Genomic DNA, 16,355 nt, shown 5'->3' with positions numbered 1-16,355 from the left:
TTCAGGTCTTTTTGCAAGATTTCCACATCCTGCGGAGAAGTTATTGCCCTGCTTAGCTTAGTATCGTCTGCAAATACAGAGATGGAACTGTTTATCCCATCCTCCAGGTCGTTTATGAACAAATTAAATAGGATTGGTCCCAGCACAGACCCCTGGGGGACCCCACTACCCACCCCTGACCATTCTGAGTACTCCCCATTTATCACCACCCTCTGAACTCGCCCTTGTAGCCAGTTTTCAATCCATGTACTCACCCTATGGTCCATGCCAACGCACCTTATTTTGTACAGTAAATGTTTATGGGGAACTGTGTCAAATGCTTTTGCAAAATCCAGATACACCACGTCTACGGGCCTTCCTTTATCTAGATGGCAACTCACCTCCTCATAGAAGGTTAATAGATTGGTTTGGCAAGAACGATTCTTCATGAATCCATGCTGATTACTGCTAATGATATCATTCTTATTACTAAAATCTTGTATATAGTCCCTTATCATCCCCTCCAAGAGTTTACATACTATTGATGTTAGGCTAACTGGTCTGTAATTCCCAGGGATGTTTTTTGGGCCCTTTTTAAATATTGGTGCTACATTGGCTTTTCTCCAATCAGCTGGTACCATTCCAGTCAATAGACTGTCTGTAAAAATTAGGAACAACGGTCTGGCAATCACCTGACTGAGTTCCCTAAGTACCCTCGGATGCAAGCCATCTGGTCCCGGTGATTTATTAATGTTAAGTTTCTCAAGTCTAATTTTAATTCCGTCCTCTGTTAACCATGTAGGTGCTTCCTGTGTTGTGTCATGAGGATAAACACTGCAGTTTTGGTTACTGAAGCCCCCCGATTCACTCGTGAAGACTGAGGAGAAGAATAAATTCAATACCTCTGCCATCTCCCCATCCTTTGTAACCAGATGTCCTTCCTCATTCTTTATGGGGCCAATATGGTCTGTCCTCCCTTTTTTACTGTTTACATACTTAAAGAATTTCTTGGGATTTTTTTTGCTCTCCTCCGCTATGTGTCTTTCATGTTCTATCTTAGCCATCCTAATTGCACCCTTACATTTCTTATTGCATTCTTTATAAATTCTGAATGCTGTGGATGATCCCTCAACCTTGTATTTTTTGAAAGCCTTCTCCTTTGCTTTTATATGCATTTTTACATTGGAGTTAAGCCATCCAGGATGTTTGTTCGCTCTTTTAAATTTATTACCCAATGGGATACATTGGTTAATGCCCTTATTTAATATGCTCTTAAAGCAAACCCATCTCTCCTCCGTATTCTTTGTTCCTAATATTTTATCCCAATTTATGCCTTTTAGCAAGGTTTGTAGTTTAGGGAAGTTGGCTCTTTTGAAATTCAGTGTCTTTGTGTTCCCTTCATGTCTCCTATTTGTGTGATTTATACTGAAACTAATTGACCTGTGATCGCTGTTACCTAAATTGCCCCGTATTTCCACATCTGTTATCAGGTCTGTATTGTTGGTAATCAGTAGATCTAGTAATGTTTTATTTCTAGTTGGTGCGTCTACCATCTGACCCATAAAATTGTCCTGCAAGACATTAAGGACCTGGTGAGCCTTAGATGAATGCACGGTTCCCTCCGCCCAGTCTATGTCTGGATAATTAAAATCCCCCATTATGATAACACTTCCCATCCTTGCTGCTAATCCAATTTGTGATAGGAGATCCGTCTCCACTTCCTCCCTCAGGTTAGGGGGCCTATAGCATACTCCCAGTATTATTTTCCCCTTAGCTTCATCCCTTTGGAGCTCTACCCATAAAGATTCCACCTCCTCCCTAGCCCCCTCAGTGATGTCATCTCTCACATTCACTTGTACATTATTCTTGATATATAGGCATACCCCTCCCCCTTTTTTACCCTCTCTATCCTTGCGGTATAGGGTATACCCTTGAATGTTTGCCAGCCAATTATGAGAGCTGTTGAACCAGGTCTCTGAAATTCCCACAAAATCCAAATCCTCCTTGTACAACAGTATCTCTAGTTCACCCATCTTGTCCGCCAGGCTCCTGGCATTGGTGAACATGCCACATAGTTTAGACCGGTCGCATATTGTCCTCGTATTGGGTGTTTCAAGATTGCAACTTGGACTTGCTACTATACTCACCTTGTGTTTTTGTGCTTTGGTTAACCTACCACTAATGCCCCCAATACTACCCTCTGGAATATCTTCCGCGCTGGCTATCACTGTCTCTGGACCCTCCCCCCCATCGCCTAGTTTAAAAACCCCTCTAACTTTTTGGCCATCTTCATTCCCAGCAGATCTGCACCCTCCTCATTTAGGTGCAGTCCGTCCCTTCTATAGTACCGGTTACCGACTGAGAAGTCGGCCCAGTCCTCCAGGAACCCAAACCCCTCCTTACTACACCAGCTCTTCAGCCATTTGTTTACTTCCCTAATCTCCCTCTGCCTCTCTGGTGTGGCTCGATGTACCGGTAGTATTCCTGAGAACACTACCTTGGAGGTCCTTTTCCTCAATTTAGCTCCTAAGTCCCTAAAATCGTTCTTTAGGACACTCCATCTGCCTCTGACTTTGTCATTGGTGCCAACGTGCACCATGACAGCCGGGTCTTCCCCAGCCCCTCCCAGTAATCTGTCCACAAGATCCGTGATGTGCCGAACTCGAGCGCCCGGTAGACAACATACTGTTCGGCGCTTCAGGTCTTGGTTACAGATTGCCCTCTCTGTCCTTCTAAGAATTGAGTCCCCTACCACCAGAATCTGTCTTTCCTTTCCCTTTGCTGCCCCCCCACTCTCACTGGAGGAGTTCTTCCCCTGGCAGCTAGGAGAGTCCCTCATCTCCAGCAGTGCTGGTCCCTGACTGGTAACACAGACCTGTCGCTAGTTTTCTAAGGGAGTGATAGGCTGCATTCTTTATTATGGCTGAAGACGGGTCCAACTTTATTAGCACAGAGCAGGAAAAGCAAGACAAAGGATTGTTTAGTAAATATGTGTAATCCTCCTACGTTCTGTGCCCCGATCGAGGGTTATACGGCGATAAAGTGGTTTAGTCACGGCATAAACGTTTGTATCCCCCCCGGGGGCTGTCGCTAGGTTTCTGGTTACTAATCCTTTATTTATGTTCAGTAAGATCATTAGCAGCACTTCCACCGGGAGCGAAAGGTCCCCGGGCCCCCCCCCTAGGGGATGATCTATGGTACGTCTGTAGCATAAAGCTCCTAATTGGCATCTCTGCGTCTTTAAAATACGTTACAACCAAACCTCTTCATCGTTGTGTAATTTTTATAAAAATAAAAAAAAGTCTCTAAACCCAAACGACAAATGATGGGGCACTATTGCTTCCACTGATACCAATGATGGGGCACTATTCCTCCCACTGACACCAATGATGGGGCACTATTCCTCCCACTGACACCAATGATGGGGCACTATTCCTCCCACTGACACCAATGATGGGGCACTATTCCTCCCACTGATAACAATGATTGGGCACTATTGCTTCCACTGATACCAATGATGGGGCACTATTCCTTCCACTGATACCAATGATGGGGCACTATTCCTCCCACTGACACCAATGATGGGGCACTATTCCTTCCACTGTCGCCAATGATGGGGCACTATTCCTCCCACTGATACCAATGATGGGGCACTATTCCTTCCACTGATACCAACGATGGGGCACTATTCCTTCCACTGATTCCAAAGATGGGGCACTATTCCTTCCACTGATACAAATGATGGGGCACTATTTCTTCCACTGATTCCAATGATGGGGCACTATTTCTTCCACGGACACCAGCTATTTTCCCCTGTAATACCAAAGATGGGGCATTGTTAACTCCCACTGGGCACAGTCCTGCCCCCCCTATAGCCCTTTGCGTAGAAAGTTTGGAGACCCCTGCTTTATATCTTATCTTACAAATAAAAATGTATCCTCTAGAGGTGATTTATGTAAAATTATTTATTATTCTTAGGAAAATAAATAAAGAACAATGCGTTGGGGATGTATAAAAGCCAACAAAAGAGTAATATGGTTGTGGGACTTCCAGTGAGGCAATCATTAAAGATCATAAAATAAAGAAATCTATAAGAAATATAATCATTTCTTATACATACAATAGATTCATGATCAACACAAACATCAAACATCCAGTTATCAGCCATAGATGAAAAGATTAACATCAAAAAAACAAACCATACACATAATAGTACAATTCATAATATATCGTAATTCCATAAAAAAGATGCATAGTAAATCTCTACATGGTATATCTTGGCATCTATGGAGCTCGACGCGTTTCACGGATGCTTGTTCAATCAGTCTGTTGTGTAAAGCCTCTGATATCTGAAAAATGTGGACCTTGTGTTTTTTAATATTGAGAAAAAAGCCATCCTAGGTAACAGTCCCAACTGGTACTTTAATTACTTTGAATTACTAGTGAACTAATCAAACTTTTCACAGTGTGCGTCTGGATGGTGCTGCAGCTTCTGGTCATGTGACCTCCCTGCTGCAGGGGGGGGGGGCTTTCTCTCCAGATCCGGTGTGTCTAGGCCAGTCTTGAAAACGATAGTCCTGCGTCTGCTTCAGTGTCGGCACAATAGAGAATAGACTACTAGCAGCCATAGGGATGTATTGAGGAAGACAGCCAGGTGCAGAGGATGCCGGGATGAGAGGTGGAGCCAGTCGGCAGGCAGGCCGCATTCCCCGAGTCCGTGTCATTGTGAAACGTTTAGGACTGTATAACCTTCACATATCCATGTCTGTTTTATTTAATAACCCTGTTCAGCGCATTTTTGTTTTCCATGTTACAGACGAATAAAGTTGTAATATTTGCAGCAAATTTTAAATCGAATGCCTTGTCAGGATATCAGGCATGCACAGCCCATCCCCCCCCCCCCGTCCCGTCTCCCCGGAGGAGGGGGTGTGATTTGCAGGATGTCACTTTTTAGTCAAATACATCCCGCGCTCTCTGGTGACACCATGCAAATGTTGGTTCGCCGCGTCACGGATACGTCAGTAAGCCGTACTCGTCTGGAAGATGCCAGTCGTCTTCTATGGGGACCTCCGCTCCTATCAGGACTCGGCGCCGGTACTGCCTTTCCAAGCAGTCGGTGACGAGAGGGTATCGCAGCGGGTCGAATTTGTTGGCGTATAAATGCGGCGAGTCGGCCAACCATTGCAGGTCCCCGAGACCGTAGACGCAGATGTCGCGGACGTAATGCCCTTAGAGGAAGGTGGGGGGGGGAGAGAAAAAATAATGTTTAAGTTAAACCCAATTCATTGTGTTTTTATTTTTTATTGTTTTTTTTATCAAATTTTTTTAATTTTTTTTTTTTTTTCAAAAAGATTTATTGAAAAGTAATACATTACAACTTAAAGCCACCATTACACGGTGAGATGAATTTTTATAATCATACATACAAACCGATAACATATCAAATAAGTTCAGTAAATATCTGAAGTTATCAAATGAGATAAAAAAAAAAAAGAAAAGAAATAAACACAAAAAAGTGAAATGAAAATAACAAAACGTAAACATAAACCAAACAAACCTTGCACCTCCCGTATCAAATTCACTTCTCATATAATAACCAAAGCATAATGGGAGCATAAATACAGTCTGCTAATCAAATTAAGAAACCAAATTCATTGTTGCTTGCCGACCGCCGGCCGTCAATTGACGGCCAGGCGGCGCAGCTCTCGTTGCGGGCGGACGTCATATGACGTCCTCGCTTTCCTAGGCCACCAGGGGGCGCGCGCGCGCCCGCCGTGTCACTAGGCACCCGGTGCGCGTGCCCGGCGGCCGCGATGTCCGCCGGGCACCCGCGATTACCGGTAACACAGCAGGACCGTAGATCTGTGTGTGTAAACACACAGATCCACGGTCCTGTCAGAGGAGAGGAGACCGATGATGTGTTCCCAGTACAGCGGAACACCAATCGGTCTCCTCCCCTAGTGAGTCCCCGCCCCCTACAGTTAGAATCACTCCCTAGCAACACAGTTAACCCCTCGATCACCACCTAGTGTTAACCCCTTCACTGCCAGTCACATTTATACAGTAATCAATGCATTTTTATAGCACGGATCGCTGTATAAATGTGAATGGTCCCAAATATGTGTCAAAAGTGTCCGATGTGTCCGCCGCAATATCGCAGTCACGATAAAAATCGCAGATCGCCGCCATTACCAGTAAAAAAATTTAAAAAAATAAAAATGTTATAAAACTAACCCCTATTTTGTAGACGCTATAACTTTTGCGCAAACCAATCTATATACGCTTATTGCGATTTTTTTTTTTTTTTACCAAAAATATGTACAAGAATACATATCGGCCTAAACTGAGAAAAAATTTGTTTTAAAGAAAAAAAAATTGGATATTTATTATCGCAAAAGGTAAAAATTATTGTGTTTTTTTTAAAACTTGTCACTCTTCTTTTGTTTATAGCGCAAAAAATAAAAACCGCAGAGGTGATCAAATACAACTAAAAGAAAGCTCTATTTGTGGGGAAAAAGTGATAACAATTTCATTTGGGTACAGTGTAGTATGACCGCGCAATTGTCATTCAAAGTGCGACAGCGCTGAAAGCTGAAAAATGGCCTGGGCAGGAAGGGGGCGAAAATGCCCTGTATTGAGGTGGTCATTAAAGTGGTTCTAAAGGCTAAAAGTTTTTTATTTTTTTTATTTTTCTTTTAAATGTATTTTTTTTTTTTTTTTTAACCTTAACCACTTGCCTACCAGAACACTTTTACCCCCCCCCCCCCCTCCTGCCCAGGCCAATGTTCAGCTTTCAGCGCTGTCACACTTTGAATGACAATTGTGCGGTCATGCAATGCTGTACCCAAATTTTATTTTTTATCATTTTATTCCCACAAATAGAGCTTTCTTTTGGTGGTACTTATTTTTTGTTAAAAATAAAAATAAAAAAATACCCCCCCCCCCCCCCATAAAAAAAAAAAAAAAAAAACATTCTTAGTTTTTGTCAGAAAATTTAGTAAATCAGTAATTTTTCTCCACTGATTTGGTGGGCGCTGATGAGGGGGCAGATAAGGCACTGATAGGTGGCACCGATGCGATGGAACGGATGAGGAGGCACTGATAAGTGGCACTGATGGGCGGCATTGTTGGACACTGAAAAGCAGCACTGATTGGCCTAACTGGGCACAAATTGGCATCACCGATGGGTACTGGTTGGCATCACAGATGGACACTGTTGGGGGTTGCAATGATGATAAGTGCCCTGATTACCTGTACAGGTCTCCCCTGTGAGGAGATGCCGCTGATCGACTCTCCTCTCCTCACACTTTGTCAGTTCTGCATTACAAAATCAGTATTAAAAAAAAAAAAAAAATTGCCTCCCGAATGACTGCATATTACCTTTGCGTAGACAGCGCCACAAGTGTGAGGTCACGAGGTGCTTCACTTTTTTAAAATTTTTTTATTTGTAAAAACAGGAATTATTACCGGTACATCCAGAGTGATTTATCCCCTCTTGGTCCCTCCACTTAATAGCTCGGATGTTTCCCTCCCATCCTGCATCGGGGATGGATCCCGGGGCACCTGAAAAGAAGTTAACGGATCACTATTATCACATTTTCTATTAATAAACTCGCCCCCAAATGTTACATTTTTCTCTATCATAAAATGTACTGGATAGCTTCAACCGGGGCCGGGACAAGGGGTGGTGGGGGCAGGAGGGGCGGCTGCCCTGTGCGGTGCGCTATCCTGTTACATCGTAAAGCCCCTTTCACGCCGGCACCTCAGTTATATGGATTCCGCTTGCTCACCTGGGGGGGATAGATTGCGCTGCTGATCTCCCCCCACCTTGCTGAGCAGGCGGATGACAGATTCGTCTCCGCTCACTGTGAAGAGTGGAGATGGTCCCGCTCTTCTCTATGGGGAAATCACGGACCACCTGTCTGTTTTCATCCAATCCGCCAGACGAAAATAGGACCACCAATTTGGCGCGCAATTTGGCATCCCCCCCCCCCCCGTCCCGGCTCTGGCTTCAACACCTGGTCATGTGATCGATGAAGAGGCTCCGTGGCCTGAATAGGAAGAGCTTGAGGATCTAGAAGACTGGTAAGGTAGAACTGCTGAACAAGTAGCCCACCCGGAACATCGCTCCAACATAGCCCTCTATTAGAGCACATGACCATTGACTTTTAAGCAAGTCACATAGAGGGTAGCAATAAGCACAGAGTTGGTGATCAGAAACCCTCATTATTGACTTTATTTTTTTCCCACTGACAGACCGCCCGCCGTTGTTATACATCGGTACTTTGATGCTAAATACCGCTGTTATGGCAGCAGCTGGCTACCATAACCCCGGTATTTTTAAAAAGGGCCGGCGGTCCTCTTTCCGATTTAAAAGTGGTCTCAGTGGCGGATTCACCGCGAGATCACTTTTATCAGGTCCCCAGCGCTGCTTACCGGTGCCATCGGTAGCGGCGGAGACGATCGCGTCTGCTCCCCTCACTGCCTGGGTGCCGAGTGAGGGGAAGACGGCTCCCGCTCGGCTCCATAGCATTGGAGGGTGGAAGCCACGTCAAACATCACTTCTGCCCAATGTTTTTAAAAGGGTTGTAAACCCTCCGTGTTTTTTTAGGATGCCTTAAGGTAAAAAAAAAACGCCTGGCAGTCACCCCCCCCCCCCATCCCCCCCGTTTTGCTTACCTGAGCCCTGGAACTTCACCTGGAGGAGACGCGCTCTTCCTCTGCCCTAGATTGATAGCAGCGCAGCCATTGGCTCCTGCTGCTGTCAATCAAATCCAATGACGTGGGGGGCTGGGCTGAGTCCGGCATTCGTGTCTATGGACGCCGAATGCTGGACTCGGGAGCGCGCCCGGCAAGGTAACCACCCCGCGGGAGAGCGCTTCTCCTAGGGGGTTATCTGATAAGAGGAGGAGCCGAGAGAGCCGCCAAGGGACCCCAGAAGTCGGGGGCCACTCTGTGCAAAACGAACTGCACAGTGGAGGTAAGTATGATATGTTTGTTATTTAAAAAAAAAAAAAAAGCGAACCTTTACAATCACTTTAAAGGGGAAATTTTTTATGTATTTTTTATTAAAAAAATGACATTAATTTTATTTTATTTTTTTTTTTTATTGCATTTTAGTGTAAATATGAGATCTGAGGTCTTTTTGACCCCCAGATCTCATATATAAGAGGTCCTGTCATGCTTTTTTTTTTCTATTACAATGTTTACATTCCTTTGTAATAGGAATAAAAGTGACCCAAAAATGTTTTTTTTAAAAAGACAGTGTTAAAAAATAAAAAAGTTAAATAAATAAGAAAAAAAAAAAATTTAAAGCGCCCCGTCCCGCCGAGCTCGCGCACAGAAGCGAATGCATACGCATGTCGCGCCTGCATATGAAAACTGTATTCAAACCGCACATGTGAGGTATCGACACGATCGTTGGAGTGAGAGCAATAATTCTAGCCCTAGACCTCCTCTGTAACTCAAAACTGGTAAACCTGTAGAAATTTTTAAACGTCACCTATGGAGATTTTTGAGGCTGAAAGTTTGTCACCATTCCACAAGCGGGCGCAATTTTGAAGCGTGACATGTTGGGTATCAATTTACTCGGCGTAACATCTTTCACAAAAAAAAAAAAAAAAAAAGGGCTAACTTTACTGTTGTCTTTTTTTTTTTTTTTTTTAAGGTCAAAGTATATTTTTTTCCCTCCAAAATTGCGCTTGTAAGACCGCTGTGCAAATACGGTGTGACAAAGTATTTCAACGACCGCCATTTTATTCTCTAGGGCAGCGATATGCAATTAGCGGACCTCCAGCTGTTGCAAAATTACAAGTCCCATCATGCCTCTTCCTCTGGATGCTTGTGGCTGTCAGAGTCTTGCTATGCCTCATGGGACTTGTAGTTCTGCAACAGCTGGAGGTCCGCTAATTGCATATCCCTGCTCTAGGGTATCTGAAAAAAATACATATGGTTCTAAGTAATTTTCTAGAACTAAGCTCTTTCTTGCACCGAGATGTCTGCACTGCAGGCGCTCCCACCTTCACCTTCTTGCTTCCGGGTTCGCGGGTTCCGGCTCTGTGATTGGGCGGAGCCACAATGACGTCGCTCCCACACATGCACGTTGGAGCCACCGTCCACGGCACAGGGCTGTGAAGAAACGGCATCGGTAGCCGTTTCTTCAGCACTCATGCGCCAGTCATGTCACTGGCTGCATGTATAGTAAATATCTCCTAAATGGTGCACATTTAGGAGATATTTACACTACCTATAATAAGCCTTATTATAAGCTTACCTATAGATAAAAGCAAGAGATGGAAGTTTTTTCTCCCACTTTTAAGCACTTTCAACAGTTTATTTAAAGTGGTTCTAAAGCCTGAAGGATTTAAGGTAAAACCCCCCCCCCCGCTCCCCTTTACAGTTATCTGAAACCGACCTATCCAACGATAGTGGTTTTCTCGGCTCTCTTCCTCCTCATTGGTTCAGACACAGCAGCGGGAGCCAATTGCTGTCAAAGAGCCGCACTCTGTGTGTCTACAGACTCGGAGCCTGTGTGGACGTGTGCCCTCATAGCAAGCCACTTGCACTGGGGGCACTCGGCGAGGGGAGGAGCAAGAATTTGGGGCTACTCTGTGCAAAACCATTAGGTTCCGTTTAGATGGGTCTGATGCGTCCCTGTCCACCGATTCAGGTGCCAATCGGGTCAGATTTCTTTTTTTTTTTTTGCCTAAACCGGACCAGAAGACGCACGGGACCTTTTCCAAATGCGGGCCGTGGCCGCCCTAGAGCTGTGTGAACCGGCTCCATTGAGAGCCGTTCACTCTCTCCTGTCATGTGAATTGGATGCGGGTGAAACCCTTATCTTATTCGCATATATAGGAACCCAGCCTTACATAGAGCAGGTAAGTATGACATGTATGATATTTAAAAAAAAAACATTTACATTCCCTTTATTCTGTTGGTGAGTATGCATTTTCTTTTTATCTTTTAGATCCTGCCTGTGCTCCACTTTAGTTTGGTGCCATGAGCACTGCCCCAGCTTTCCTGTATCACGGTGGCTACTTTCTCTTGCAGCATTCTATGGAGCCACCTTTGCATGCTAGTGTTGTGTCTTCCTACACCAGCCATTCTCAACTAGGGTTCCTCCAGCGTTTTGCTAGGGGTTCCTTGAGTTGTGGCTGATTGACCTCCCGTTTTTGATGGTGCTTGCATTGGTGTAGGGGCCAACTCCACTTTGCCAAGTCAGCTGCAGGACACCAGTGGTCGTTTTAGCTGTCTGTAAGGGTGGTCTTCTGTTCACCACCATAAAGACAGCATTCTTTCCACTGCCCACCAAGGTAAGGGGCATTTTTTTCCCCCACTGACCCAGTGAATTGATTTTACCAGGGTTCCCCCGAGACCTAAAAATTAGTTCTAGGTTGAAGGCCCCCATCTCCGATCGACTTTTACCTGGGACAGCTTCTGTCACATTTAGGATCAGTGCAGCTGTACAGGGCACCACCTGCACAGCCACATCAATCACTCTCGCAGATGTGTGAATGATAAAACGACAAGCCCCATCTGCCTCCGCAGCGGACAGACTTGTAGATGCCAATGGATTAGAAGAGCGCTATTGACTATGGACACTTCTTACAGGTTTCAAGCAGAAAGCTCGTACAAAGGTACAGGCAAGAAAGCTGGAGGACGTGTCTGCAGGAACCCAACATTCCGGAGCTGAAGCAGTTAATCAATTAATCAAGTTTTTCGTGAACTGCGATTTCTCAGGGCCCCTTTATATTCTATATTCACTCCTGACTTTACAGTGGCACCCCATGTCAGATAAAATTAGGTATTCAGATTTTCGCAGCCCCTTTTTTATTGCACAAACCGTCTCTTACCTTTAATCCTGTTGAGCGTTACCCAATAGTGCTCGTCCGGACTGTACGTGTCCTTTGACCATTCAAGAAGATCTGTTGCCCGCTTGTCGGAAAGCACAAACTGAACAAAGTCCCTGGTGAGGGCGTAGTACGCCGTCCCGAAATACAGGGTCAGGTTATAAGGCGGGTCCCCTTTCCCCTTTTTGGTGGGATAAACGTAGGACTTCCCCTTGTGAACAAACTCTTTGTAACTAATCTGCGTTCGGTACTTAATATGATCCGGTTGTTTCACACCGGGTGTTAGGTTCTTGCCGTTCCATTTGCTTTTTAAGTAATCTACGATTTCCCTGTTTGTTTTGATTGGGAAGTCCTGGCCGCAAAGATTGATCACGTGGTTCCACGGAGAATCGTAACGCACCAAGTCCTCCATGCAGTTCAGGTCCGCTTGCAGGCGGGAGATCCCAGCGTAGACCACCGTCTCCCGTTTTGTAGCAATAAAAACGTTTGGAAAGCAGTCCGCCACTTTCTGTACTGCTTGGCTGAAGTCTTTGGGTGACTTTTGGTCAACGTGGATGCAGTAGATGTTCTGCGGGGTGTAGATAGCAGTGAAGAGTTTCAAAAACATCTCCAGATTTTTGTGTATGGTCAATATGAAGGCCAAAGGGTTGCCGGCTTCCTCCTCGGACAGAGGTTTGGTAATAAAGTGTAATTCCCCTATCAGGGTGGAACAATTTTTCTTGGGATCTAGGATGGTCGGTAATGGCTTCTTGGTTGGCATTAGAGCTTCTTGACATAAATTTCCCACCACTAGAGCAGCCGGCTTTCCTTCAAACAATGATTTGCACAGTTCTCCGGGGTAGTAGCCGCATTCTATGATCTCGGACAGAATGGATGTCCCGTCTTCTGGTTGGGTGATGTTGTTTAAGGCCAACAGGACGAGACAGACTCCTACACATAATATAAACCCCGACTTGGTGCAACCAAGAAGGCTCATTTTCTTCTCTCCCGAGACTCATTCATTCGCGTAATGGACAAATTTTCTCTAAAATCCTGAAGGTGGAAAAATAATCACAATTCTAATTAAAGCTGAACTTCAGAAACAGACATGTATCAATAAAGTATATCTAAAGCCAAACCTACAGTAAGACATATAGTGAATACTGTCATCACTGGTAATCGATCATCATTTTTAAAGTTGACCTTGCACCTAAGGAGAAGCCAGATTCTGACAATATTTTGGATGTAACTTCATCCTTTTTGCAACACGTAACTTTAACATTTACTCATTCACTTTTGATTCTCTCCTCCTCCTCCTCACATCTTCTATGTCAGGAAATGGTACCACATCAAAGGGTGGAAGAAAAAAGGGTATTTACGTAAGGGTAGTTAACAGGTCCACCATCTCTCTGCTTCTCTCTCCTAACAAAATGAGTTAGAATTTCCTTTCTGCCTGCTAAAGTGAACGTAAAGGTTAAAATAAAAATGTACTTACAGTGGGGAATATTTAATGATTTGATCCCCTGCAGATTTTGTAAGTTTGCCCACTTACAAAGAAATGAAGGGTCTATAATTTTTATCATAGGTGTATTTTAAATGATAGCGACAGAATATCAACCAAAAACCTAGGATAAACACATGATTTAAATGTTCTAAATTGAGTTGAAGTTCAGCGAGTAAATAAAGCAACACCTGACTTAGTAGTTAATGGAGAAACCCTTGTTGGCGATCACAGAGGTCAGACATTTCTTGTAGTTGGTGACCAGGTTTGCACACATCTCAGGAGGGATTTTGGTCCACTCTTCTTTACAGATCTTCTCTAAATCCTTAAGGTTTCTTAGCTGTCGCTTGGCAACTCGAAGTTTCAGCTCCCTCCATACGTTTTCTATAGGATTAAGGTCCGGAGACTGACTAGGCCACTCCATGACCTTAATGTGCTGCTTCTTGAGCCACTCCTTTGTTGTCTTGGGGGTGTTTTGGGTCATTGTCATGCTGGAAGACCCATCCATGACCCATGTTCAGTGTTCTTGCTGAGGGAAGAAGGTTCTCATCCGAGATTTTCCAATACATGGACCCATCCATTGGCCCCTCAGTGCGTAAAAGTCGGCCTGTACCTTTAGCAGAGAAACAACTCCAAAGCATCATGTTTCCACCTCCGTGCTTGACTGTAGGGATGGTGTGCTTAGGGTCATAGTCAGCATTTTTCTTCCTCCAAACACTGCGAGTTAAGTTAATGCCAAAGAGCCAAATTTTGGTCTCATCTGACCACAGTACTTTCTCCCAATCCTTCTCTGAATCATTTAGATGTTCATTGGCAAACTTCAGATGGGCCTGTACATGTACCTTCTTGAGGACTTGGACCTTGCAGGCACTGCAGGATTTCAATCCATGGCGGCGTATTGTGTTACCAATGGTTTGTTTGGTGACTGTGGTCCCAACTGCCTTGAGATCATTGATAAGCTCCTCCCGTGTAGTTCTGGGCTGATCCCTCACTTTTCTCATGATCATCCTTACCCTATGAGGCAAAATCTTGCATGGAGCTCCAGACCGAGGAGGATTGATGGTTGTTTTATATTTCTTCCATTTGCGAATAATTGCTTCAACGGTTATCTTCTTCTCACCAAACTTCTTGCTGATGGTCTTGTAGCCCATTCCAGCCTTGTGCAGGTCTACAATCTTCTCCCTGACGTCCTTTGACAGCTCTTTGGTCTTCCCCATGATGGTGAGTTGGGAATAGAAGAAAGAGATTCTGTGGACAGGTGTCTTTTATACACATAACGAGTTGTCATTAGGAGAACCTTCTTACATTGACAGGCAGGACTAATCTGTGTACCACATGAGCACCTACTGTAGAAAGCCTGTGGGAGCCAGAATTATTGTTGGTTGGTGGGGGATCAAATACTTATTTTACTCACAGAACTGCAACTCAATTTATAACATTTGTATCATGTGTTTTTTTTTTTTTCTATTTTTTTTTTTTGGTTGATTTTCTGTCTATATAAAATACACCTATGATAAAAATTATTTCTTTGTAAGTTGGCAAACTTACAAAATCTGCAGGCGATCAAATCATTATTTTCCCCACTGTACCTGCTCTGTGTAATGATCTTGACCAGGGCCTTACACAGACAAGGTTTTGAGGTGAACCGGACGCTACGGTAGTTAAAAATGTAAGGTAGATTTTTCTCTTTATCTCTCTTGGCTTTGCTAAACCCTACGCAAATAGTGAAGAATGTCTGCAAAGTGGTATACAGCCATTGACATCACAGAAACCTGACATTTTAACAGGGTTGTGTAGACTTTTTATATCGTGTATGTATGTATGTGTATACATACATCATCCCACAAAAGTGAGTACACCCCTCACAGTTTTGTAAATATTTTATTCTATATTTTCATGTAACAACACTGAAGAAATGACACTTGTCTACAATGTAAAGTAGTGAGTGTACAGCTTGTATAACAGTGTAAATTTACTGTCCCCTCAAAAGAGCTCGACACACAGCCATTAATGTCTAAACCACTGGCAACAAAAGTGAGTACACCCCTAAGTGAAAATGATGTCACTACTGTTTTGCTCACTGTTCTTGCTGGAGAGGAAGCTGCACCTGATGATCTGAAGTGCAAGGATCTTCCCCTCTTCTGCTTCATCTATTCTATGGCTCTGTTCTTTTTCTCCCCACCTCCATCTGCCCTTTTTGTTACCCCACCAGTTATCAGAGAAGGTATAGCCCTATATTAGAATTGTCTTGTACTTTGACCAGTGCCGGCCGCTCCATCAGGGCGCTGCCCCCTAATCCAGGCACCTGGCCCCTAATCTACAAGCAGGGCGTCAGACGCATGGATTTCAATGGTTTCTTTTTATTTTTTTAAAGCACATGATTAGAGGCTGAGGCTCTAATTGGCTTTAAAAAAGGGTGGGCTTGGGGAGCAGAGCACTGCGCCCTGAGCCCACCCAGTTGTGTGACATTAGCGAATTAATATTCGCTAATGTCTTCTTGCTTCTCCTCCCGACCAATCAGGAAGCGGGTCCTGAGACCCGATTGGCCAGGGAGTCTTAGGACTTCCTGTTCGGCCGGGAGGAGAAGCAATGGGGCCCATCTCTTCCCTTGGCAAGGTGGAGAGGTGAATGAGCCGCTTCCAGGAGCCCTACCCTGGATCCAGCACCACCTCCCAAGGTAAGGACATGGATGGCCGCCTTCCCGTTCGGAGGAGGGGGGTCGATCGAGGGGACAGCTTCATGGACCCTGCACCAATTCCCACCGGGGGGGGGGGTTTGGCGGTTGTGCGAGTGTGGGGGGTAGGTTTCCTTGATGCTCCCCCGAAATATTGAGTACCAGCCGCTGATTTTGACTGCTTGCACTGATAGTTTCTAGAAAATGACCATCTAGAGGAGTAGGGTTTCCCATCAGTCTGGGAAATAATTTCCTTCAATGACCCCTATTTTTTTATGTACCTAAAATATAAAATATCACAATCATTCCATATAGCAGATTTTCTTTCACCTGTTGCCGCCTGCGTAGCACACGTACGGCGGCAGAAGGG

At 44.6% G+C, this 16,355-nt stretch overlaps 2 protein-coding genes across 2 annotated transcripts in view; one reads left to right on the top strand and one right to left on the bottom strand.

Annotated features, from left to right (window-relative positions):
* RTF2 (replication termination factor 2) overlaps window positions 1–16,355 on the top strand; it is a 56,844-nt gene that overhangs the window by 19,588 nt on the left and 20,901 nt on the right. The gene's annotated exons all lie outside the window — the stretch shown is intronic.
* On the bottom strand, window positions 4,246–12,814 carry LOC141113885 (beta-1,3-galactosyl-O-glycosyl-glycoprotein beta-1,6-N-acetylglucosaminyltransferase 7-like). Its single transcript, XM_073607217.1, has 3 exons — window positions 11,835–12,814; window positions 7,447–7,542; window positions 4,246–5,207 (listed from the first exon to the last, which is right to left on the bottom strand). Exons 1-3 carry the CDS (start codon window positions 12,805–12,807, stop codon window positions 4,987–4,989), a joined length of 1,290 nt encoding a protein of 429 aa, XP_073463318.1. The 5' UTR covers window positions 12,808–12,814; the 3' UTR covers window positions 4,246–4,986.

Source organism: Aquarana catesbeiana, linkage group LG12, assembly GCF_042186555.1.
Source record: "Aquarana catesbeiana isolate 2022-GZ linkage group LG12, ASM4218655v1, whole genome shotgun sequence".
NCBI classification, from domain to species: domain Eukaryota; kingdom Metazoa; phylum Chordata; class Amphibia; order Anura; family Ranidae; genus Aquarana; species Aquarana catesbeiana.
This window is presented reverse-complemented; position numbering and strand designations above follow the sequence as displayed.